The 25,466-nt window shown below is 42.2% G+C and overlaps 1 protein-coding gene across 1 annotated transcript in view; it reads right to left on the reverse strand.

The window, feature by feature from the left end:
* malrd1 (MAM and LDL receptor class A domain containing 1) overlaps positions 1–25,466 on the reverse strand; it is a 78,004-nt gene that overhangs the window by 37,869 nt on the left and 14,669 nt on the right. The window contains exons 8-18 of the mRNA XM_062441417.1: positions 24,837–24,942; positions 22,901–23,268; positions 21,006–21,451; positions 18,394–18,481; positions 18,113–18,292; positions 17,203–17,359; positions 12,021–12,177; positions 11,825–11,935; positions 8,599–8,812; positions 8,260–8,507; positions 5,832–6,120 (exon numbers count right to left, since the gene is read on the reverse strand). Of these exons, the coding sequence (XP_062297401.1) occupies positions 5,832–6,120; positions 8,260–8,507; positions 8,599–8,812; positions 11,825–11,935; positions 12,021–12,177; positions 17,203–17,359; positions 18,113–18,292; positions 18,394–18,481; positions 21,006–21,451; positions 22,901–23,268; positions 24,837–24,942 (2,364 nt within the window). The remainder of the gene's footprint in view (positions 1–5,831; positions 6,121–8,259; positions 8,508–8,598; positions 8,813–11,824; positions 11,936–12,020; positions 12,178–17,202; positions 17,360–18,112; positions 18,293–18,393; positions 18,482–21,005; positions 21,452–22,900; positions 23,269–24,836; positions 24,943–25,466) is intronic.

Below are 25,466 nucleotides of genomic sequence, written 5' to 3' on the forward strand. Positions count from 1 at the left end.
GGAAGGAAGGAAGGAAAGAAAGAAAGAAACAAGGATGGAAGGAAGGAAGGAAGGAAAGATGTCTTCTTATCTTCTCGCCCTTCTCTTCCTTCCTTGCTTCCTTCCATCCTTCCTTCCTTCCATTTGTCCTTCATTGTCGTGATTTTCATAAGAAATGATCTCCCTTATAAATCATGTCAGTATTCATTTATCCTTCTTTCTTTCCTTCCATGTTTCCTTCCTTTCTTCCTCCCTTCCATCTGTCCTTTCTTCCTTCTTTCCTTCCTTCCTTCATCTGTCCTTCCTTCCTTCCTTCCTTCCTTCCATCTGTCCTTCCTCCCTTTCTTTCTTCCTTCCTCCCTTCCATCTGTCCTTCCTCCCTTTCTTCCTTTGCTCTTTTCCTTCCTTCCTTCCTTCCTTCCTTCCTTCCTTCCTTCCTTCCTTCCTTCCTTCCTTCCTTCTTTCCTTCCTTCCTTCCCAACTGAACTTAGATTTTGGTTCTTAATGGGAACATTTACCCTAACAGCTGAAAACATTGGCTAGAAAATTAGAAAAGTCATCAAATATAATAAGTTGCATTACTTTGATGAAGTCATTGAAATAGTTACATTACTTATTACATTTTAAATAGAGTAACTAGTAATCTATTACATTTCCAAAGTAACCTTCCCAACACTGACGTAGAGTATGGCTCATTCTCAGTCAGCCTTAGTGGAGGCCTTGTATATCTTACTTTCGGCTACTTTAGCTAAATTGTGCTGACAGGGCAGTAATCATAATCAAGTGACATTAATTTAATCTAATACTGCGACACTATTCTGACTCGGCGTGATTAAAGGATCCGAGGAGCGAGCATCGGGTGAGCCAACTGTCAATCACAGCTGTCAATCATCGCCCATATGGCAGACATCCAAACTACTCCGAGTCTCTAAATCTGATTAACGGAGCAATAATTTCTTAAATGACCACCAGCGCACTTATTATAGGATCCGCATCACTGGAAAAAAACAAAAGATTGACTTCACGGGAGAAGTTGACGCTTCTTTAATGGTCCAATATATCGATTGAAGCTTCATATTGCACTTTAACCCTCCTGTTGTCCTCAAGTCAAGGAAGGAAGGGAGGAAGAAGGAAGGAAAGGAGGGAGGAAGGAAGGGCGGAAGAAGGGAGGAAGGAAGAAGGAAGGAAAGGAGGGAGGGAAAGAAGGGAGGAAGAAGGAAGGAAAGGAGGCAGGAAGGAAGGAAGGAAGGAAAGAAGGAAGGAAGGAAGGAGGGAAGGAAGGGACGAAGAAGGAAGGAAAGGAGGGAGGGAAAGAAGGGAGGAAGAAGGAAGGAAAGGAGGCAGGAAGGAAGGAAGGAAGGAAAGAAGGAAGGAAGGAAGGAGGGAAGGAAGGGACGAAGAAGGAAGGAAAGGAGGGAGGAAAGAAGGACAGAGGAAAGAAAGAGAGAAGGAGGGAGGGAGGAGAGAAGGAAGGGAGGACGGAGGGAGGGAGGGAGGAAAGAAGGAAGGAGGGAGGGAGGGAGAAAGGAAAAGAGGAAGGAAGGAAAGAAGGACAGAGGAAAGAAAGAGAGAAGGAGGGATGGAGGGAGGAAGGAAGGAGGGAAGCAAGGAGGGAGGGAGGAGGGAAGGAAAGAAGGAGGGAAGAAAGGGGGATGGAGGAAGTACAGACGAAGGTTAAATACTTCCACATTGCCACTAGCTAAATTCATAAAAAATAAAATGCATTTAAAGTAAGTTAAAGGCAAATATTGAATCATTAGACAACATCTGCGTTTGAATTAAAAGGGTTAAATCACACAAATTACAAAAGAAACCACATCTTCTCACTCTCCTCTTCTGGTTTTGAGACGTTGGCATCTGCAGTTTTTGGCTTCACTTCGACACAACGGAGGTGAATTGTTGTTTTTGCCAAGCTCACAGCGTGTTTAAATCAACATTCAACAGCGACAAACACTCTTTCCAAACACAGCTTCTCACAGTGTGGCAGGAGTTTCATCTCCTCACATCATATCACAGCTTCACTAAACAAAAACAGCCTGATAACTATCATTTGTGTAGATGTGATCTGTATTTATATAAATGTGGATTCATCTTGTGTGGGTCTTTCATGTAGTTATACTGCGGATGTATAAAGTATGAATCAATGCTTTTATAGTCAATGAAATGAATTGTCTCAAACACACACATAAAATAGAATAACTGTTAAATAAGGAGAACGTTAGTTAAAGACAAAAAAGATAGGCTAAAGTGCATAAAGGAAGGATGGAAGGGAGGAAGAAGGAAGGAAAGGAGGAAGGAAGGGAGGAAGAAGGAAGGAAGGAAGGGAGGAAAGGAGGGAAGAAGGAAGGAAGGAAAGGAGGGAGGAAGGAAGGAAGGAAGGGAAGAAAGGAAAGAAGGAAGGGAGGAAGGAAAGAAAGAAGGAGGGAGGGAGGGAGGAAGGAAGGAAGGAAGGAAGGAAGGAAGGAAGGAAGGAAGGAAGGAAGGAAGGAAGGAAAGAAGGTCATAGGAAAGAAGGGAGGAATGAAGGTATAAGGCAGGGAGGAAAGAAGGAAGGGAGGAAGGTAGGGGGGAGGAAAGAAGGAGAGAAGGAGGGAGTGAGGGAGGAAGGACAGAATGAAGGAAGAAAGGGGGATGGAGGAAGGAAAGAAGGAAGGGAGGAAGGACAGACGGAAGGAAGGAAGGGAGCAAAGAAGGTACAGTCAAAACAGACGGGGTCAATTTGACGACACAAAGATTAACAGCATTTAACACCAAAAGGCATCGTTAGCACACCAGTCTGGATCACTGTTCTACCTCCGAGCTTCCTAGTGACTGACTAACGCTGCTCTGTGGGAGTCTGGCTCTTCACTAGTAGACACAACTACACACAAATGCAGAGAGACACTCAGACAGAGACAGCTGTAAGGGGAAATCATACACATCAGCTTCTACAGCTCAGCTCAAAATGAAATGACAAGGAGACGCTCGCAGGTGCCACTCCCAGGCTCGTTGCATCCATTTCCGAGCTCATCTAATCTAGAAAGCTTCTCCTCTCCCCCCAGCGTCCAATACAACAGAAAGGCAATACATTTAATAGGCCAATTATAGCCGCAGTGACACTGGCAATAAATCAGGTCTTGTTTTCTCTCGCCTCTTAAAGAGTCCCCTCATAAAAAATGTAGAGGAACTTCGAATGGTTGAATAGTTCCCCGAGTCTGAGATGCAGATGATGATGTGACGGCCTTCAGTCAGTGTTCAGACAGACAGCGACAAACACTCAGTGGGGCCGTCACCTCAGGAAGTCAAGTAAACGTTTCAGACACTTCAGAGACTCAAATCTCTCTGCTTAATATTCTTAGTGCATAACTGTGTTCATTAACCAGGCGGGGAGTTCTGGTCCTCTGAAATGAACCCAACGCGGAAGTAACTTAAAACTGCATTCTATCAAAAGGCCACCAGGGGGCGACCGTTTTGGTGTCAAAAGGACTTCCGTCTCTATACAAGTCAATGGAGAATTCACCAACTTCTCACTTGATTTCTAACCTCAGTAAACGTTTTCAACATGTGTTTATGGTCTCAATCGCTAGTTTAAAGCCTTCTTCAATGCAGTATGATGTTCATTTGGGACATTTTGGCCTCCCTGATTTTATATGTGACGATAAAGCAGGGTATGCATTAGGGCGTGGCTACGTCGTGATTGACAGGTTGATTGGTTCACAGGTTCAGGAGGGCGCCTCATGCTCCTCCTGATGCCCATATAAGTAGAATCTGTGTTTTTGTTTTTCCCAGCATGCACCTGAAATTTTCAAGATGGCATATAAAGACATAAATAAAGATTAGAAGGATTTCTAAAGGTTTAAACACACAAACGATCAACATTGTACAATCTTAGTCTAATGTTACCCAGAGACATTTCAGTCATGCCTCTAAGATAAGTTGAGCTTTATTTTCATTTTTGTGGTTATAAATATTAAATTGGTTTCTGACAGTTTTTTGCCTTGAACTTGAAGACTTTAATATCCCAGCAGCCAATAACTCTCTGATTGCCATTATTGGGTAGATGGTTACATAAAAAAATAGTAAAAACTGCAACAATCTACAGCTTAGTAATTTAATATTGTTCTTGGAAAATAATGTTCAGGAAAATAATTTAATTTTGACACAAGATCTGCTCACACTGACAGTCTGACTCTAATATAAGAAAACAGCTCAGTCGTTTAATTACAGTGAAAATAAGAAAAAGAGTGACTCCCATCTCTCTTTCCTGTGTTCTTTTCCTTTCTTCCTTCTTTCCTGTCTTCTTTCCTTTCTTCCATCTTTCCTTCCTTCTTTCCGTTCGACTGTCCTTCCTTCCTTCATTCCTCCATTTCTTCCATCTCTCTTTACTGTCTTCTTTTCCTTCCTTCCTTCCTTCCTTCCTTCCTTCCTTCCTTTCTTCCATCCATCCTTCCATCTTTCCTTCCTGTCTTCTTTTCCTTTCTTCTGTCCGTTGGACTGTCCTTTCTTCCTTCCTCCTTTCCTTCCATCTCTCTTTCCTGTCTTCTTTTCCTTCCTTCCTTTTTAAAAAAAAAACTCTCATATAAGAAAACAGCTCTACAGTTGTTTTAATTACAGTAAAAATAAAACGAGTGCCGTCTTAAAGCCCTTTTCTCTTCCTGTCACGATGTCATTAAAAAGCTTCTCTCTGCTGGCTCATTCTTTCAGGACAAACACTCGCTACACGCCGGCCTTCATGAGTACATCCAGTCTTTGGCAGAAATATTTCTTTTCATTATTATTGCAGTTCTGAACAAGCCAAGGTTTTAAAACTCTTGTTGGGAGAGAACAGAGTCGTGTAGAAGCTCAGCTGAACTGCTGTTATCATACTGTAATACAGGGGGGTCAAACATGAGGCCCTGGGGCCAGAAACAGCCCGCTGAGGGGTCTAATCTGGCCCACTTTCCTTCCTCTCTTTCTTCCCTACTTCCTCACTCCCTTTCTCCCTTCTCTCTTCCCTTTCTTCTTTTCATTCCGTCTTTCCTTCCTTCCTTTCTTCCTCCCTCCCTTTCGTCCATCTCTCTTTCCTTTCTTCTTTTAATTCCTTCCTTCCTTCCTGTCTTAATTTCCTTTCTTCTGTCCCTCCACCTCTCCTTCCTTCCTTCCATGTTTCCTTCTTGTCTTCTTTTCCTTTCTTTTGTCCTTCCATCCTTCTTTCCTTCCTTCCATCTGTCTTCCTCTCTTTCTTCCTTCTTTCCTCCCTCCTTTTCTTCCATCTCTCTTTTCTGTCTTCTTTTCTTTTCCTTTCTTTCTTCTGTCCGTCCATCCTTCCTTCCCGTCTTATTTTCCTTTCTTCCATCCTTCTTCCTTCCGTTCGTCTGTCCTTTCCTTCCATCTTCCTTTCTTCCTTCCTTCATTCCTCCTTCCCTTTCCATCCCTCTTTCCTTCCTGTCTTATATTCCTTTCTTATATCCTTCTTTCTTCCTTTCCTTTCCTTCCTTCCTTCCTTCCTTCCTTCTCTCTTTTTAATGATCCGGCCCACATGAGATCAAATCAGACTGTATGTGGCCCTTGAATGAAAATGAGTTTGACCCTCCTGCTGTAACGTCTCATTGTTTCGGTCTCTACAAAGGCAAAGGAAACACTTCACCCCCCCCCCCCCCCCCCCCCCACCCCCACCCCACCCCACCCCCCCACAACTGGTAGCAATTACACCGAGTGAATTGAAAAAGCAGGATTATAGTGAATTCAATTAAGATAACAAGACCGATGTGGGCTAATCCGAATATAATAGGGCGAAAGAGAGAGGTGGTGGTCTGAGGAAGAGAAGGAGGAAGCAGCTAACACCCATAAGATGTTAACTCAGCAAAAATGAAACCGTGGAAACGAGCGTGTACCTGCAGGAGGCGGAGGCGTGCTGTCCTCTACTCCGGCCGAGGAGGCGAGCAGACACCCAGGAGAAAACGTGATGTCATCCAGGCAGATGTCACCCTTTGGATTTCGACCCACTTTGCCCTCAAACATGACCTGGAAGTCTCTGGCGTAGCTCAGCGGGATCTCTCTCATCTGCCAGTAGTTGCCCTGGTCTCCCGTCAGGTTCAGCAGCAGGTGGAGATGCCCTTCGCTGCTCCTGAACACGCTCAGGGTCCCGATGCCGTCTCCAGACATGTGATAGTAGAAACGCATCTGAGCCCCAAAACGACAGGAGCAGAAAATGAATAATCTGTCAAAACTGATGGCTTGCAGAGTGTGCAGATGGTATGAATTATTCCTACACTGGTATTTAATTTCCTCTCAGTTACATTATAACAGAGCGGAAATCTGATTTTATAGCAAGTAGTCCGCAGAAAAACATAATTTGTAATTTGGGTTTTGTTAATAAAGGTTTTTTTAAACCTTCCAGTCAGCCTCTCAGGTCAAATTGACCCCGTCTGTTTTGACTGTTCCTTCCTTCCTCCTTTCCTCTGTCCTTCTTTCCTACCTTCCTCCCTTCCTCTTTTCCTTTCTCCCTCCCTCCTTTCCTCCCTCGTTCTTTCCTTTCCTTTCCTCCCTTACTTCTTTCCTCCTTCCTTGCTTTCCTTCTTTCCTACCTTCCTCTTTTCCTTTCTCCCTCCCTCCCTCGCTCCTTCCTTCTTTTCTTCCTTCCTCCTTTTCCTCTGTCCTTCTTTCCTACCTTCCTCTTTTCCTTTCTCCCTCCCTCGCTCCTTCCTTCCTTCCCTCCTTTCCTTACTTATTCCTTCCTCCCTTCTTCTTTCCTTCCTTGACTCAAGGACAACATGAGGGTTAAATGACATAACTGCTTTTGAATAATGCATTTTGGCTCCTATGAAGTATTTTTTGGCTGTTTTCACACACAGCCAAACTAATGACTACACACACACACACACACACACACACACACACACTTAATTCCTAACTGCCAGTTTTGTTTCAACACATTTCCAAATGTAGCTTTGAGCACTTCAGTCTTATCAGTTGAATTTTTTTTAGTGTTGAATTCAGCTCTTCATGCCAATTTCCTTGAGGAAGCATTTATCTCCACTAAGAAGGACAGACATTTAATGCGAGTCTGTGTTCATTTTTTTTTAAAAATCTAAAATTAAATTGGAATTCATTTGTAAGTTTTACGGCTGATTGCGACACAGTTTCCACTCCTTCTAAGGCCATTAAAGTACAGAATAACACATGTACAGTAAGTATGTTTTTCTATCTGAAAATATGCCAAATATGCCACAGTAACACAATACACGTTTGCTTTTTTTGTAAGAGACAAACTGCAGGAAGCTTTTAAATTAGATTCACCAAATACAGTTAAGCATTTATGTCCAGGAAGCCGGAGGGACACTCATGTTTACTACAGTTTATTTTGCATCTGCTTTTGGAACGCACTTCATTTCCATTTTTACTACAACACATTTTTATTAGATTGTTTTTTTTTTTTTTATATGAATGTGGAAAATTTCACCTTACATATCCTCAATATACAGACACTTTACTTCAAGGATTCATATTAAAGTAATGTTATCACGTGAACTTGTTTATGGGTCAATGAGGTTTTTTTGTGTCCATGTCGTTTAATCAAATTTAAAGGGTTAAAATGTGAAAATAAACGTATGAATAACTTGCACACATTCTTTTTTTGTGGACCCAGCATCAAATTTCTGCTTTTAATCCATTTAGAGAGAATATATTAGAGGATTATGGTAAAAATGTCTAAGTGGTGTAACCATAAAAACTTTGTACCAAATAATTCAACTTGCTTAAAAACAGTAAATTCTCAATAAAACACCATATCAACTAGTTTGGCATGATCTTACATTATAACTTTTATATTAAATAAAGGTAATGGAATACTATTGTTCTAAATATTACATTTCATCTGGTAACCATGGAGATCAGGAAACATTTACATGTTTTAAATGAAGTCATTATTAGTATAAGTCCACTTAAATACACTGTAGGTGATAAAATATTTAATATGTATCATTCTACTGTGGTTACACCATTTGACATTTTCAGGAGCATTCAGTCTTACTTTTGGTAAAAAAAATGGTGCAAAATGTACATTTTAACAAACCTGATGCTGCTTATAAAACTATTTTTAAAGATGTTTTTGAATTGCTCATTTTGACAACCCTTTTACATGTTTGAAGTATTAAATAAATAAAACATTTAATCTTCAGTGCAGCCTGGGAAATCAAGGTGAGCTTAAGCTGTAAAACCCTCACTGATTAACAGAAAACCTTCCAGTATTGATCCAACGGCTCCATATAAAAGCCACATAGCCAGTTGTAGGTAACCTTTGAACTTTGACGTTGACCTGACCTTGCACTCTGAGCTCCTGCGGCTCAGCAAGGGTCCTGAAATGCGGGCGTTGTCTCCGGCCGCCTGAGGGAAAGAGCTCTCCAGGTAGAGATAATGCCCAGACGGTTCTCTCAGCGTGTGGTCAGTCGATGGCCCGGTGCCAACTGTTGGAGTGCTGCCGGCTTTGATCAGCCAATCAAAGTCATCCTCTCGACTCTGGCGCCAGGAACAGAGGTCGAACTCAAAACTGCAGCGTCCGCTAAAGCCCTCTGAAAGACACCAATAAAAAAACACATCAATCCACGCTATCCAATTATCTTAAAATTAATCTTTTATTCGGGTGTCATCGGTCGGACTCACTGCAGATGTAGGGGTTCTCGTCGGAGTCGTCCCCGCAGTGGTTGATGAAGTCACACAGGTTGTCCTCGGTGATGCAATGGCCGTTGGCGCAGGCGTACTGCTCAGGTGTGCACGGCCAGTCCGATGGCAGCGGAGGGGAGCAGTCCACGAAGCTGACATCGTCTATCACCACATCGCCCATGTAGCTGATCCCTCGCTTAGCTCTGAATACCACCTGACAAACAAGATCAGACCTTTTTAGTCCAGACTGTCACATAAACATCATCCCAACTTCTTAACCCTTGAGTAAAGGAAGGAAGGAAGGGAAAAGGAAGGAAAGGAGGGAGGAAGGAAGGAAGGGAGGAAGAAGGAAGGAAAGGAGGGAGGGAGGGAGAGGGAGTAAGGAAGGAAGGAAGGAAGAAGGAAGGAAAGGAGGGAGGGAGGAAGGAAGGAAGGAAGGAAGGGAGGGAGGAAGGGAGGGAGGGAGGGAGGGAGGGAGGGAGGGAGGAAGGAAAGAAGGGAAGGAAGGAAGGAAGGAAAGGAGGGAGGGAGGGAGGAAGGAAGGAAGGGAGGGAGGGAGGAAGGAAAGGAGGGAGGAAGGAAAGAAGGGAAGGAAGGAAGGAAGGAAGGAAGGAACGAAGGAACGAAAGGAGGGAGGAAGGAAGGAAGGGAAGAAAGGAAAGGAGGGAGGAAGCAAGGGAAGAAAGGAAGGCAGGAAGGAAAGAAGGACGGAGGAAAGAAGGAAGGTAATGGGGAGGAAAGAAAGAGAGCAAGGAGGGAGGGAGGGAGGAAAGAAGGAAGGGAGGAAGGAAGGAACGAAGGAATGAAGGAAGGAAAGAAGGAGGGAGGGAGGAAGGAAGAAAGGGGGATGGAGGAAGGATGGACAGAAGGAAGGAAGAAAGGAAAGAGAGGAAGGAAAGAAAGAGAGAAGGAGGGAGGGAGGAAGGACAGACGGAAGGAAGGAAGGAAGGAACAGTCAAAACAGACGGGGTCAATTTGACCCGGGAGGACGACACAAAGGTTAAATGGTGGCACCAGCGTCGGGCAAAAGCACTAAAACAAAAACAGAGCCAATAGCAACTGACTGTCTTAATGAGGCATGTTACAGGTTAGGGCGGACAGTCGATGAAGAGCTCCGTCAGAAGAGGAAAAGGGCACTTGCAATGTCTCAGAGGGTAAAAAAAAAGGGGTCTCTAAGCAGCACCTTGCAAAAAAAAAGGCCCTTCAGCTGCTGACTGTAGCATGAGCGTTCATCTGACTCCATCTGGTCTGACAAAGGTTAATGTGCATCAGTGAAAATGTGCAAAGGCCGTGGTATTTGGTCAAAGTGATGACTGTTCCCATGTGTGTGTGTGTGTGTGTGTGCGCAGTCATTAGTTTGGCTGTGTGTGAAAACAGCCAAAAAATACTTCATAGGAGCCAAAATGCATTATTCAAAAGCAGTTATGTCATTTAACCCTCATGTTCTCCTTGAGTCAAGGAAGGAAAGGATGAATAAGGGAGGAAGGAATAAGTAAGGGAGGGAGGAAGGAAGGAAAGGAGTGGAGGAAGGAAGGAAAGAAAGGAGAGAGGAAGGAAGGGAGAAAGGAAGGAAAGGAGGAAGGAAGGAAAGAAGGAGGGAGGAAAGAAGGAAGGAGCGAGGGAGGGAGAAAGGAAAAGAGGAAGGGAGGAAGGTAGGAAAGAAGGACAGAGGAAGGAAGGAAGGGAGGAAGGAAGGAACAGTCAAAACAGACGGGGTCAATTTGACCCGAGAGGCTGACACGAAGGTTTAAAAAAAACCTTTATTAACAAAACCCATTACAAAGTATGTTTTTCTGCAAATGTAAGACGGACTACTTGCTGTGTGTGTGTTGTGTGTGTGTGTGTGTGTGTGTGTGTGTGTGTGTTCTTATTGACCTGGAGTAACCTCAGCAGGCAGACACCATTAACAGATTGCAACTCTGATTACTGTCACAATCACAATTTAAGGACTCATTAGACCCAATTAGACGAGGTCAATTCATCATTGATCACCAAGTCTGAATGTTCAATTTAGCCTGCCTTCACTGATATTAGGGCATTTACACTGATGTGCACAGTCATGGTGTGTATAAGAGGCCGTCCTTTAGTCCAAACTGAATGTCAATAGTATGAGTCACATGTCTATGATTGTAAAAATAACAATGGAATAGTGTTATTCTATTATTTCACTCTAGTTACTCTATTTAAAATGTAATAGGTAATGTAACTTATTACTTTTGATGACTTTTCTAATTTTCTAACCAATGTTTTCAGCTGTTAGGGTAAATGTTCCCTCCATCTGTCCTTCCTTCTATCTGTCCTTCCTTCATTCCTTCCTTCCTACCTTCCTTCTGTCCTTCCTTCTGTCCTTCCTTCCTTCCTTCCTTCCTTCCTACCTTCCTTCCTTCTGTCCTTCCTTCCTTCTGTCCTTCCTTCATTCCTTCCTTCCTTCCCACCTTCCTTCTGTCCTTCCTTCTGTCCTTCATTCCTACCTGACTTCCTTCCTTCCTTCTGTCCTACCTTCCTGACTACTTCCTTCCCACCTTCCTTCTGTCCTTCCTTCATTCCTTCCTTCCTTCCTTCCCACCTTCCTTCTGTCCTTCCTTCTTTCCCACCTTCCTTCTGTCCTTCATTCCTACCTGACTTCCTTCCTTCCTTCCTTTCTTCCCTCCTTCCTTCCTTCCTTCCATCCTACCTTCCTGACTACTTCCTTCCCTCCTTCCTTCCTTCCTTCCTAAGATCTAAGTTCAGCTGTTAGGGTAAATGTTCCCTCCATCTGTCCTTCCTTCCTTCTGTCCTTCCTTCATTCCTTCCTTCCTTCCTTCCTTCCCACCTTCCTTCCGTCCTTCCTTCCTTCCTACCTTCCTTCCTTCCTTCCTTAGATCTTAGGAAGGAAGGATGGTCAAATCTTGGTGACAGACATTCAGTGCAATATTACTGATTAATCCTCTTGTTGTTCTTGGGTCGATTGGGTCAGCATTAAGAAACTTGAAATGGTTTTGCAAAACAGTATCATGACTATACTAGTCAGTGATAATCCATCGGCAAGTTATCACATTTTCCTCTGATGTTAAAAATGTCATAATAACACTAAATGTATACCTTACCCAGGAGGAATAAAAGTTGCACGATTAACGGGAAGACAACAGGAGGAAATACAAACTTTTTACATGAACTATTTCATTGCTTTTTAATGTGTTTATGGCACACCTGGAAGTAATTTTCAGTGACACAATCATTAACAGACCTGGAAGTTATCGGATAACCCTATGAAAACCTCTCCTCGTCTCCACTTGTTGCCTTGGTTACCAGTCTGAGACCAAACCTCATGAGTGACGTTCCCGTACTTCAGCAACACCTGCAGATAACGCACAAAACAACAAACATGAGGATGCTGTACACAGACCCTTTACACTGAGTGCTAATTTAGAGGCTCTTCTCACTTGCAGCGATCCCACAGTGAATCCGCTCATGTGGTACCAGAACACCAGGGTGCACTGAGGTCCGGTGGTGGAGATGACGGGCGTGTAGATGTCAGTGATGTGACCGTAGCCACCGTTTGAACTGTCCGCACACATGTACCAACCTTCAGGGCTGCCTCTATAACAGGAAAGAGAGCAAGTGCAGAACAATGTTATATAGGCCTGTCACAGTAATTACGTTATCAACTTATCGTACAATAACGTAATTATCAACATGATCGACTTGTGGTACAGTAACGTAATTATCAACATCTCTGTATCTATATATCGACTTATCATACAATAACGTAATTATCAACATCTCTGCATCTATATACAACTTATCGTACAATAACGTAATTATCAACATGTATATTAATCGACTTATCGTACAATAACGTAATTATCAACATCTCTGCATGTATATACGACTTATCGTACAATAACGTAATTATCAACATGTATATTAATCGACTTATCGTATAATAACGTAATTATCAACATGATGTCTATATACAACTTATCGTACAATAACGTAATTATCAACATGATCGACTTATCGTACAATAACGTAAGTATCAAAATGTATATATACGACTTATCGTACAATAACGTTATTATCATCATCATGTCTATATACGACTTATCGTACAATAACGTGATTATCAACATCGGTGTATCTATATACCACTTACAGTACAATAATGTAATTATTGTCATCATGTCTATATATCGATTTATCGTACAATAACGTAATTTTCAACATGATCGACTTATCGTACAATAACGTAATTATCAACGTCATGTCTATATATCGACTTATCGTACAATAACGTAATTATCAACATGATGTCTATATATCTACTTATCGTACAATAACGTAATTATCAACATGATCGACTTATCGTACAATAACGTAATTATCAACATGATCGACTTATCGTACAATAACGTAATTATCAACATGATCGACTTATCGTACAATAACGTAATTATCAACATGATCGACTTATCGTACAATAACGTAATTAACGTCATATCTGTATCTATATTCGACTTATCGTACAATAACGTAATTATCAACGTCATGTCTATATATCGACTTATCGTACAATAACGTAATTATCAACATCATGTCTATATATCTACTTATCGTACAATAACGTAATTACCAACGTATCTATGTATCTACTTATCGTACAATAACGTAATTACCAACATGATCTACTTATCGTACAATAACGTAATTATCAACATGATCAACTTATAATAATAATAATAATACATTTTATTTAAGGCGCCTTTCAGGGCACTCAAGGTCGCCTTACACAACATATAAACAACGATTAAAAGAGCAAAAAGGACAACAATATAAATGCTTTAAAATCTGAAAACTGCAGGGTGGATGACAAATTAAAGTGAATACGAAAGTTTGAAGAGGTGGGTTTTTAGACGGGATTTGAAGATGGATAATGAGTTAATGTTCCTGATGTCGGGGGGGGGCAGAGTGGCTGAAGGCTCTGGACCCCATGGTGGACAGACGGGCAGAGGGCACAGCGAGGCTGATAGAGGAGGCTGATCTGAGTGTCCGGGAGGGAGTGTTGATGTGGAGGAGGTCAGAGAGGTGTGTGTGTGTGTGTGTGTGTGTGTGGGGGGGGGGGGGGGGGGGGTTGTGGATGGCCTTGAAAGTGTGAAGCAGGATTTTAAAGTCTATGTGAAATTTGACAGGAAGCCAGTGAAGTTGTTGAAGAACGGGAGTGATATGATTGATGGATGGAGTTCTGGAGACAATAACGTAATCATCAACATGATCGACTTATCGTACAATAACGTAATTATCAACATGATGTCTACTGTATATATGGACTTATTGTATGATGCATGGACATGACCTTTGACCTCAGTATTGCCACACTTCACATTAGCAGCTAAGAGGCTATTCATGTCACATTGGCTAAGTGAGTAGTGTCCTCCATTCCTCACTGTGCTCGTCCTGAGTGGAGACTGCAGAAGAGTTAAAGGTAAATAACTCTGTCCCCAACCATAATGGCAGTCTGTGTTTTTACAGAAGCATAACCCCCCCCCCCCCCCCTTTACATTATTATGCTATTATATTATCATTATATCAGTGGTATAAAATGATCTTCAAATGACAATAATATCGTTTATCGCGATTATTTCTGAGACAATATATCGTCCAATAAAAGGAGACATCATGACAGGTCTGATGTCATAACTGTGTCCTCGGCTTTGTGAATTTAGGTCATTGCCTTGATTTTTTTGTGCATAAGTGATCTGCTTTTAAAGATTACTCATGCAAGCGAGTATGTTTTAATAAAACATGGACAGAAATGGAGACTCATTGCTGTGATGTGTGCCATCGTTCTCTACTTTGAGGTGTTTGAGTGTTTGTAGAGTTTTTGTGTAAAGCTTCAGTTTAGGCTCGATATTTTCATTCTCTTTCTCTCTTTGACTCTCCGCCAATCGTGTGTGCCAGACTTCCATTGCATCGAAAGTATACACACATTGCCCACTGGGAAGTAGGAACAGGCATAGAGTGGCCAGCAATGCATGAAATGAAGCAAATACTTGCAAAGGGGAGCTTCTAAAAAAAATCCCAAAAGATTTGAGGGCACTGCGGAAACATTATGATTGTCGTGACTCGTGACTACAGAGAAAAACCTCCAACAACTCTCATGATCGCCTGTTTATTTCTGTTCTGGATTATAACTGTTTGGAGTGTTTCTCAAGTTCAGATGGGACAGACGTTTTTGGGTTTAATCGGCATGTTCGTCTGGGCGATATTCAGAAAAGCCAATGTTGATCTACTCATCGGTGAGGCAGATAATCTATTAGTGTTAGATGCTGGTAGTTGACTGCAGTGTTTGAGCATTGGTCTCAGTTCTTGTCAATCAACTGTGAAACACTTTGAACTGCATTAACCTGTATGAAAGGTGTAAAGTAGTAAAGTTATAGTTATATTCTGTGTTGACCTGTTATCACATGAGTTATTTTTTAATGCATGTGGAACTGGAAGCCTTGCCAAAGTAATTATGTAATCATTTGTATTTTAAGAAGAAATAATATTAATGATAACAAATGTATAGACTTGGGTCTCTGGTCGGGTTCGGGTCTCAAATTCTGCAGGACTAAGCTGGATTAATGTCTCAGTATTAGGCCCGAGCTAAACTCTACTTTGAGAGCTGATGTCAACTTCAACAATTTTAACACGTCAACAATTTTTTTAAGGTGAGCACCCTTTTTTCTTGATCACATCTATGGGTCAATAACAAATAAGGGTTGGCAAGATGAGCAATTCAAAAATATCTTAAAAAATAGTTTTAAAAGCAGCATCAGGTTTGTTAAATATGTACATTTAGTATTTTTGTTGGTTTTATATCATTTGAAATGACATTTGCACCATTTTTTACCAAAAGTAAGACTGAATGCTCCTGAAAACGTCAAATGGTGTAATCACAGTTCCAAATTGACATGATTCCCCAGAGTAAATGTAATATTTAGAACAATTGTATTCCATTACCTTTATTTAATATAAAAAGTTATAATGTAAGATCATGCCAAACTAGTTGATATGGTGTTTTATTGAGAATTTACTGTTTTTAAGCAAGTTGAATTATTTGGTACAAAGTTTTTATGGTTACACCACTTAGACATTTTTGCCATAATCCTCTAATATATTCTCTCAAAATGGATTAAAAGCAGAAATTTGATGCTGGGTCCACAAAAAAAGAATGTGTGCAAGTTATTCATACGTTTATTTTCACATTTTAACCCCTTTAAATTTAAACTAAACCACATGGACACAAAGAAATGTCACTTTGATTGAAAGCTGCTCTGATCTTGTATTATGAAATTCACTTTAGCTGCACTTGCACTGACTTCTTGCAAGTCTGAAGAAAAATCTAAGCTTTGAAAATATAGGTGTTTATTCTTTCTTAGCTCTGGATATCTCTTCTTCTTTTCTATTTTTATGACAACAATTTACCTACCATTATTGATACTCGTCCATCTCTGCCAGCCTATAAACTGTCAATCACTGAGCTGGCCGCTAACAACAGTCCCTATGAGCCGTTTTAGATGAGCAGTGCTGTAATTGCTTTCACTGGCCTCACACTCTCTCCTATATCAGCTCCAACCCTCTTCACTATATTAAATTCCCATATGAAGTGTGACTCCACTCGGGTTAAATAAGACACACAGCCTTCACCCCCCCACCCCACCTTCCCTTCCTCTTCATTTCACTCCCGGCTTATCGACTGAGCTGCTGCAGGAGAGAGGAGTTACAGGCAGATGGAGAGGTTATGAAAGGAGAAGATAGCGTCTGCAGTTCTGGCCCGAGGAAAGAAATTAGTAGAAAATGCAGCGGTAAAAGTGCGTTGCCGGTTTCTGCTTTCAGCGTCCACTCAATAAAACATAGATAAGGACAATCAGGTCACTGACTATACTCATTCAGCCTCACAGTCAATTTCTTCTTACCTAACATTTTTCCTTTAAGTGAAGTAAAATAAAAAAAGGGAACAATTTTCCCTTACGATTGCAAGGCAAGACACTAATTACATGAACTTTCTCTGTCTCTCTGCTATTTAGCTCCTCTAAAAACTTTTTTTTTTATCATTTCAGGGACAGATTTAAGTTTTATCTCAGTGAAAAAATCAGTAAGATATGATTATTTTCACGTCAGTCAATCATTTTCTTGATTGCCTGTTCATCTTTTTTCCTATAAAATGGGAGAAAATGGTTGAAAAGGTGCTTTTTTTTTTAATCCAACCAACAGTTTAAAATGAAATATATTCAATTTACCAGCATCAGATGCTCATAATTGGACTCAGACAATATTAAGATTCATTCATAGAACAATAATTAGGGCTGTAACAAATGATTATAATGATAATTATATAAATCTTCCAATTATTTTCGATCTTTTTGACTATAAAATGTTAGAAAAATAGTAAAAAAGTGCTTGTTTAATTCAACAGTCTAATACCTAAACACTATATTCATTCATTAGCATCAAATTCTCAAAGAATATTTGGTATTTTTTCTTCAAAACCCTATTATGACCTAGTAGCAGATTGATTTTTTGTCAGTTAGTTGACTATAATTGTTGCAGCTTTAAAGACAAACATGACTGGATGCTACTCACAGCGTGTGGTCATTAACTGGACGATGGTACTGCTCTCCATCATGAATGCTCTCCCCTTGGTCAGGTGACCAGCAGAATGCATGTATGGGGACCAAAGAGGGGTCGATGTCCTGCCAACCACAAGTGTCACCACCTTCAAAATCGCACCGCTCCTTCACTGCAGAAAGACGGACGGTAAATTAATATAAACGGCTTGATAGTTAACCTTCATGACGTCCTCCCGGGTCAAATTGACCCCGTCTGTTTTGACTGTTCCTTCTTTCCTCCCTTCCTTCCATCTGTCCTTCCTCCCTCCCTCCTTCTCTCTTTCTTTCCTTCCTCTCTTTTTCCTCCCTTCCTTCTTTCCTTCCTTCCTCCATTCCCGTTTCTTCCTTCCTTCCTCCCTCCCTCTTTCCTTCCCTCCTTCCTTCCATCCTTTCCTTCTTCCCTTCCTCCCTCCCTCCTTCTGTCTGTCTTTCCTCCCCCCTACCTTCCTTCTTTCCTCTGTCCTTCTTTCCGTCCTTCCTCCCTTCCTGTTTGCCTTTCTCACTCCCTCCCTCCCTCCCTCCTACCTTCCTTCCTCTGTCCTTCCTTCCTTTACTTTCCTTTCCTTCCTTCCTTCCTTCTTTCCTTTCCTTTCCTTTCCTCCCTTCCTTCCTTCTTCCTCCCTTCCTTCTTCCATCCCCTTTCTTCTGTCCTTCCTTCCTCCCTCTTTCCTTCCCTCCTTCCTCCCTCTTTCTCTCTGTCTTTCCTCCCCCCTACCTTCCTCCCTTCATTCTTTCCTCTGTCCTTCTTTCCTTCCTTTCCTTTCCGTCCTCCCTTCTTCCTCCCTTCCTCCCATGACTCGAGGACAACAGGAGGGTTAAAGAATTGTGATTTTTCTTTTTTTTACTATGCAGCCATTCTGAGAGAAGACAAGAAAACACTTTACCACAGTTGGTCTCATCAGAGCCATCAGAGCAATCCCGTCTGAAGTCGCACACTTTGATGTGGGGGACACACTCTCCGTATGCCGCACACGCAAACTCTCCATCAGGGCAGCTGTGGGGCCGGACGGTGGGGGCTGCGGTGGTCACTGCAGGGGGGGTGACATTTACTGTGGGAAGCTCTCCTACGACGAGGTAGAAGGAGAAAAAAAAAAAGTTTTCAAAGGGTCTCAAGAAAAATACCTTCATATGGATTCATCTTTTGTGTAATGGCATAATAATTTACCTTCATATGGGACACAGTCCAGGAAGGAAAGGTCATCGATGGCAATGTCTCCGGTGAAATCATCTCCAACGGTTCCTTCAATCAAAATCTGCAAACAAAGAAACAATCCAGACTCATTATTCAAGGTTGGGTTGCACCAGCTGCAGCTTCTCAAATGGTAACAATCACTTTACTTTTACATGCATGTTTACCCACTTTCCTTCCTGTCTTTTTTCCTTCCTTCCTTCCTTCCTCCCTCCCTTTCTTCCTTCCTTCCATCTGTCCTTCCTTCCTTCCTTCCTTCTGTACTTCCTTCCTCCCTTTCTTTCTTTTTTCCTTCTTTCCTTCCTTCGTTCCTTCCATCTTTCCTTCCTTCCTTCCTTCCTTCCTTCTGTCCTTCCTTCAGTCCTTCTTTCTTTTTTCCTTCTTTCCTTCCTTCATTCCTTCCATCTTTCCTTCCATCTTTCCTTCCTTCCTGTCTTCTTTTCCTTCCCTCGTTCCTTCCATCTTTTTAATGGTCCGGCCAACATGAGATCAAATTGGGCTGTATGTGGCCCTTGAATGAAAATGAATTTGACACCTCTGCTTTAATCCATCACAATTTTGCAAAAGCTTCCATTAACTGTTGAATATCTGAGGACTTGTTCATTTCACTGCCATAACTTATGTCAAGAAATATCCTGAATAAGCTGGTTGAATGTCGTAGTATGATGATGACTTATAATAATTCAGATTTTTTTTTTCTCCCCTAGATTTCCTTCTCAACTAATTGACCTTTTACACAACAGACATTTTATTTTTAGGACACGCACAGGTGTGACTAATAACATTAATGATCCTGATCAGTTTAATTCAATTATCTCAGTTAGCATGCATGCATAATATCAGAGCTCAGTCACTGGAACACCTGAACTGAATGCAGCTGTGTGAATGTGCTCATTAGCGCTACATTAGAAAAACTATTCTATTATAATTTTCATACAGAACCAAAACACCAAAATGGTCCCATACCTACATGTGCCACAGCCTTTTCTTTTCCTAATGCTGTTAAAGTCTTGCTATGTATAGATTTGTGTTACATTCACTGAATTGTAAGGCTTCAAATGCAGCAAATCATTAGCTAGAAGATTATTGCTTCAGATAAATGATGTGACCTGCTGACTTTCTCCAAGAAGAGGAACATGAGTTGGAAACACAGAGTAAAGAGGCTCATGTGAGGTTGTAAAGAAAACATTCTGAACCTCAAAAGTAAAGGAAATATTTGAGGTTTCTTGTTGCTGATGGAGCTGTTACTGTAGTAATCAGCACAGCTCACACGCAGAGCAGCGTTTCTAACAAACAAGGCTATCTGGAGGAGGCACCGTGTGAGTATTTACTGGAGCTTTTTAGAATGTCACATTTGCATGATTCAAGCTGCAGTGTTTTGCAAACACGGTGTGAAATATTTTTCCAATAATCAGACATTTCCTCTCGCTGCCGAGGCAGACGAGTTGTCCTGGAAACAATTTAATTAACTTTAATGTTTCTCGGCTCGTCGTCGTTTCCATTTTGCATGAATTTATTTCTCATGTTCTGTAGTAAGATGATACGTCATCGTCTTCACATGGGGGGGGGGGGGATGTGCATTGGTTGTATTAGATACTCAATGCAAATTCAGAATGAGGACACTGGTGGAGCACCTTGGTAGCTGACTGGATAAGATGCATGCCATGTAAGGGCAGCGTCCCTGGTTCGATTCTGGCAAGGGACCTTTGCTGCAGGTCATCCCCCCCGCCCCCCTCTCTCTCCCTGTTTCCTGTCAGACTCTATGCCACCTACTGTCAAATAAAGGCATAAAAGCCCCAACATAAATCTTTAGGAATGAGGATGCTGGCACAGTTGACCAAGCTGATGTCACATCAGCATGTTGTTTCATTTTGCAGAAACATGCACACTGTGTGAGGATCAGCCCGACTTGTGTCTGACTCTGAATTGAATTCATCTGCATCTCTTTTTGTTCCATTTTTAGCTTTCCTGCAGTCAATTAACTTGACAAATAGAGCTCCTGTTTTCAATGCCTAAACGGAGGAAAAGTCTTTAACTGCCTGACAAGTTTTACTAACTCATGAGTTATGACAACAGAGCGTCCATCTTGAGGGATCGATGTCGAGCTGTGAAGCTGTTAAATAGATCTTCATCATGCAAAGCTGGAGTGAGCTCTTAAATACTCTTTGCTTCACTAGACTTTCATTGTTGCCTGTCAGGGAATTGTGTTTACCTGTAGCGTATGTCTGCATGGCTGCATGGCTACATGTCTGCATGTCTGCATGGATGCATGGATGCATGGATGCATGTCTACATTTAATTACTGAATGCAAATGATCAGAGTTGGGTGAATGTGATAAAGTGAATAAAACATATTTTACAGCAATTAAACTAAAAGTAACTTCTTAACCCAAGTGTAAAATAACTAAGTACATTTTCTCATGTACTGAATTTACAGTAAGTAGGACTTTGAGGTATTTTACTTTACTGTATTGCAACTTTATGATACTTGCAGTGTACTTGTAGTCCACTATACTTCAGATGGGAATATTACACATTCAGATTTTACTCCCCATTTTGCATCATCATTCTATCCTGAGATGAATTACCTGAAAAGGCCGAGCGCTGTTGAGATAGAGAGACTTCCTGTGCCATAAGTTGCCTTGGTCTCCGTATCGTACCCACAGCATATGATCGCGGCCCGTGTCTGTGGTCCTGATGTACACGGCCAGGCGGAACACGTGCGAGCCAAACATGTGATAGTGGAAGCGGAAAACACACGGGTGGCGTGACCTGGACGGGTCCATGCCGCGTCGGTGAGTCGGCTGGAAGACTCGACTCAGGAGCACAGCTGTGTCTTTGAACTCCTGGGGCAGAGAGGACTCGATGTAGAGGTAGTGGCCATAGCTGGTGCCCAGTGTGTGGTCCTTCCAGGGCCCCGTGTCCAACGTCGGAGTGGGGCCTTGGATGCGTGTCCAGTCAAACACATCTCCTCCACTCTGCTCCTGTTTCCAGCTGCACAGGCCGTGCTCGAAGTTACACTGCAGCTCTGGAGCTATGAGACATGACAGGAGAGTGAATTCCAACACAAAGTCACACTGACAGCCACGTTACAGCTGCAATACATCATCCACCAGGAGACATAGACAACAATGTCAGTATTTTCAGGGGATGGAAAGTAACTGTGTTGCTCTACTTTGAGCTTGTATACATTTTCAGCCTCCATACCTCTACTGTATTACATTTCAGAGGTAAATATCGTAGTATTTACTCCACTACATTTATAAAATTCAGTGCATGTTAAAGATTAAAGCACTTGTTTCTAACCTTTTTTTGCATTGTCACATTTCAGATAAATGTCTGAGCTGTTAGCTGTTCCAACAAAAATTGATTAAAACATTAAACCTTTGACACAGTTTCATGTTCAAGACCCAAAGACATAAAAGTATCCAGAAGATTAGGAAATGGTCTGAAAAATCAACACAAATACATACAGAGGAACATTTCTTCTTTATTCCTGCTCCAATAAACATCTGAAGAGGCCTCATATTTATCTGCTGACTCTTTAAAGGGGCCCCGACCCCTATGTTGGGAACCACTAGAATAAACTTTGTATAACTGTATACAAAAAAGTAAAAGTCTACTTACACATTGTCGCATCAGTATTAACAATTTACTAATGTAATATATAATAATATACCACTTACAGAGCCAGCACTTATATCTTTATTATAATACATTAAGTACATATGGATGGTAATTATACTTGAGGAGCACTTTGAATGTATAACTTTTACCATGATGGATGATACATAACTAAAGGATCTGAGTGCTTCTTCCACCACTGAATATATCTAACCAAAAATTACTCTTAACCCTCCTGTTGTCCTCGAGTCAAGGAAGGAAGGGAGTAAGAAGGAAGGATAGAAGGGAGGAAGAAGGAAGGAAAGGAGGAAGGAAGGGAGGAAGAAGGAAGGATGGAAGGGAGGAAGAAAGAAGGATAGAAGGGAGGAAGAAAGAAGGAAAGGAGGAAGGAAGGAAGGGAGGAAGACGGAAGGAAGGAAAGAAGGGAGGAAGAAAGGAAGGGAGGAAGAAGGAAGGAAAGGAGGGAGGGAGGAAGGGAGGAAGAAGGAAGGAAAGGAGGGAGGGAGGAAGGAAGTAAGGAAGGGAGGAGGAAGGAAGGAAAGGAGGAAGGAAGGAAGGGAGGAAAGGAAAGAAGGAAGGGAGGAAGGAAAGGAAGGAAGGAAAGGAAGGAAGGAAGGACCGAGGAAAGAAGGAAGGGAGGAAGGAAGGATGGAGGAAAGAAGGAAGGAAGAAAGGGGGATGGAGGAAGGAAAGAAGGACGGGAGGAAAGAGAGAGGAAGGAAAGAAAGAGATAAGGAGGGAGGGAGGGAGGACAGACGGAAGGAAGGAAGGGACGAAAGAAGGAACAGTCAAAACAGACGGGGTCAATTTGACCCGGGAGGACGCCCCGAAGGTTTAGAGGGACAAAAGAGACACTTACAGCATCCCTCCTCATCCGATCCATCCCCGCAGTCGTCCACCAGGTCACACAGCTGTGAGTGCTCCACACACGCCTCGGTGCGCACACAGTGGAAATGTGTGTGCGGGGGGCAATCCTCCACGGCGGGAGGCAACGAGCAGTTCTTGAAGGTGACATCGTCCAAAGCAGAGACGCCGTCGAACACTCCGAGGCTGATTTTAGCCAGAGCGATCTGGAAGGGCCGGGTGATGCGGCCCAGCTGCACGGTGACCTGGTTCCAGCGGTTGCCCTGGTTGTATAAAGTCCTCCATATGATGGTGTTGTTTTCAACTCCTTTGATGCGGAGGTACATGTCAGCAGCCCCGACGGATATGCCTGAGTTATAGTGCCTGAAGGAGATGAGAGGTGAATATTGTAGCTCTGCAGTGTGTGTATTCAGTGGTTGTACACCTTTGAAATTATCTCCTCACACCAGATAAATCACTGACTCCTCTTGTAAAATGCATATGCTTGCTTGACATAATACATGAGGGCTTTTGCTTACTTTAAAATTTAGAAACCTCCAGCATTTTTCTGCCAAGAGTGCCTCTCCAATCCAAAAAAATAATAATATGATCTGACATTTGAGATGAACTTTCAGAGGCCATAAAACTGTCAAAACATGACAGATTTCAGATGCACATCTTCTCAATGTGTGTGACAGTGAAATAAAAAGAAATGCCGGGGAAAGGTAAAGCGGAGACAGGTGAAATGAAGAAGAAGAAGAAGAAGAAGAAGAAGAAGGCCGGGAGAAGAAGAAGAAGAAGAAGAAGAAGAAGAAGAAGAAGGCCGGGAGAAGAAGAAGAAGAAGAAGAAGGCCGGGAGAAGAAGAAGAAGAAGAAGAAGAAGAAGGCCGGGAGAAGAAGAAGAAGAAGAAGAAGAAGAAGAAGGCCGGGAGAAGAAGAAGAAGAAGAAGAAGAAGAAGAAGAAGGCCGGGAGTAGAAGAAGGAGAAGAAGAAGAAGAAGAAGAAGAAGAAGAAGAAGAAGAAGAAGGCCGGGAGAAGAAGAAGAAGAAGAAGAAGAAGAAGAAGAAGAAGAAGAAGAAGGCCGGGAGAAGAAGAAGAAGAAGAAGAAGAAGGCCGGGAGAAGAAGAAGAAGAAGAAGAAGAAGGCCGGGAGAAGAAGAAGAAGAAGAAGAAGAAGGCCGGGAGAAGAAGAAGAAGAAGAAGAAGAAGGCCGGGAGAAGAAGAAGAAGAAGAAGAAGAAGGCCGGGAGAAGAAGAAGAAGAAGAAGAAGAAGGCCGGGAGAAGAAGAAGAAGAAGAAGAAGAAGGCCGGGAGAAGAAGAAGAAGAAGAAGAAGAAGGCCGGGAGAAGAAGAAGAAGAAGAAGAAGAAGAAGAAGAAGAAGAAGAAGAAGAAGAAGAACGAAGAGGAGGTGTGGGAAAGAGTGAAAAATATCTAAAAGTGCAAATTTAACCTCAAATTGACCCCGTCTGTTTTGACTGTTCCTTCTGTCCTCCCTTCCTTCCTTCCGTCTGTCTGTCCTTCCTCCCTCCCTCCTTCTCTCTTTCTTTCCTTCCTCTCTCTTTCCTCCCTTCCTTCTTTCCTTCCTCCACCCCCTTTCTTCCTTCCTTCTGCCCTTCTTTCCTTCCCTCCTTCCTTTCCTTCCTACCTCTTTCTCTCTTTCTTTCCTCCCCCTACCTTCCTCCCTTCCTTATTTCATCTGTCCTTCCTTCCTCCCTTCCTCTTTTCCTTTGTCCCTCCCTCCGTCCTTCCTTCTTTCCTCCCCCCCTCCTACCTTCCTTCCTTCCTTCTTTCCTCTGTCCTTCCTTCTTTCCTCCCTTCCTTTCCTCCTTCTTTCCCTCCTTCCTCCCTCCCTTCCTTGACTCGAGGACAACAGGAGGGTTAAAGAGGGTATTCTGGTTAAGAGACATGTTTTCACAACTTTATAAAGTGGAGAGGGAAATGTGTGACTCTCACCAGAAGGTCATGGTGCAACCGGAGGCCGACTGTTCGAACCACGGTCCTCGGAGAACAGCCCTCGGATAAAGACTGCTGCTGTTCTTTAATATAAACATAAAGTGGCCTGCAGCAAAATGAGAAAACAATTAGTATTCAAACTGTATGCAGCACCGACTTCATTAAGCACACCTCCACATTTCTACCAGACAGTGAGTCACCTGCAAAAAAAAAAAAAGGCTAAAGCTGTTACGGATGCAGGCAGACGAGACTTTAATTTATGATTCAGCTAAACGCCTTCAGACATTGTTGTTCTGTCAGATGGGTCAATTTCATCTACTCAGAAATACATCTCCCTGTAGGATTTTTGTGCACTACATTGTCTGGTTTGTTAAAACCTGTGAGATAAACAAAGCGTATACAGCAGACTGCAGTCGCCACGGTAACAACGCCTTGTTGATGAGACAGGTCAGAGGACGATGGCAAGCCAAGCTGACAAATGTGCAAATAGCAGCTAGGTGCAGCAGCGATATGAAACAGGTCATTTAATTTCATATCACACATCAAAACATCCACTCACACTAACAACAGCAAGTTAGTGCTACAAACAAAGTTGAGAAAAAAGGTGTTTCTGTGTTTCCACTTGTCCAT

The sequence above is a fragment of the Scomber scombrus genome, chromosome 20, assembly GCF_963691925.1.
Source record: "Scomber scombrus chromosome 20, fScoSco1.1, whole genome shotgun sequence".
NCBI lineage: Eukaryota > Metazoa > Chordata > Actinopteri > Scombriformes > Scombridae > Scomber > Scomber scombrus.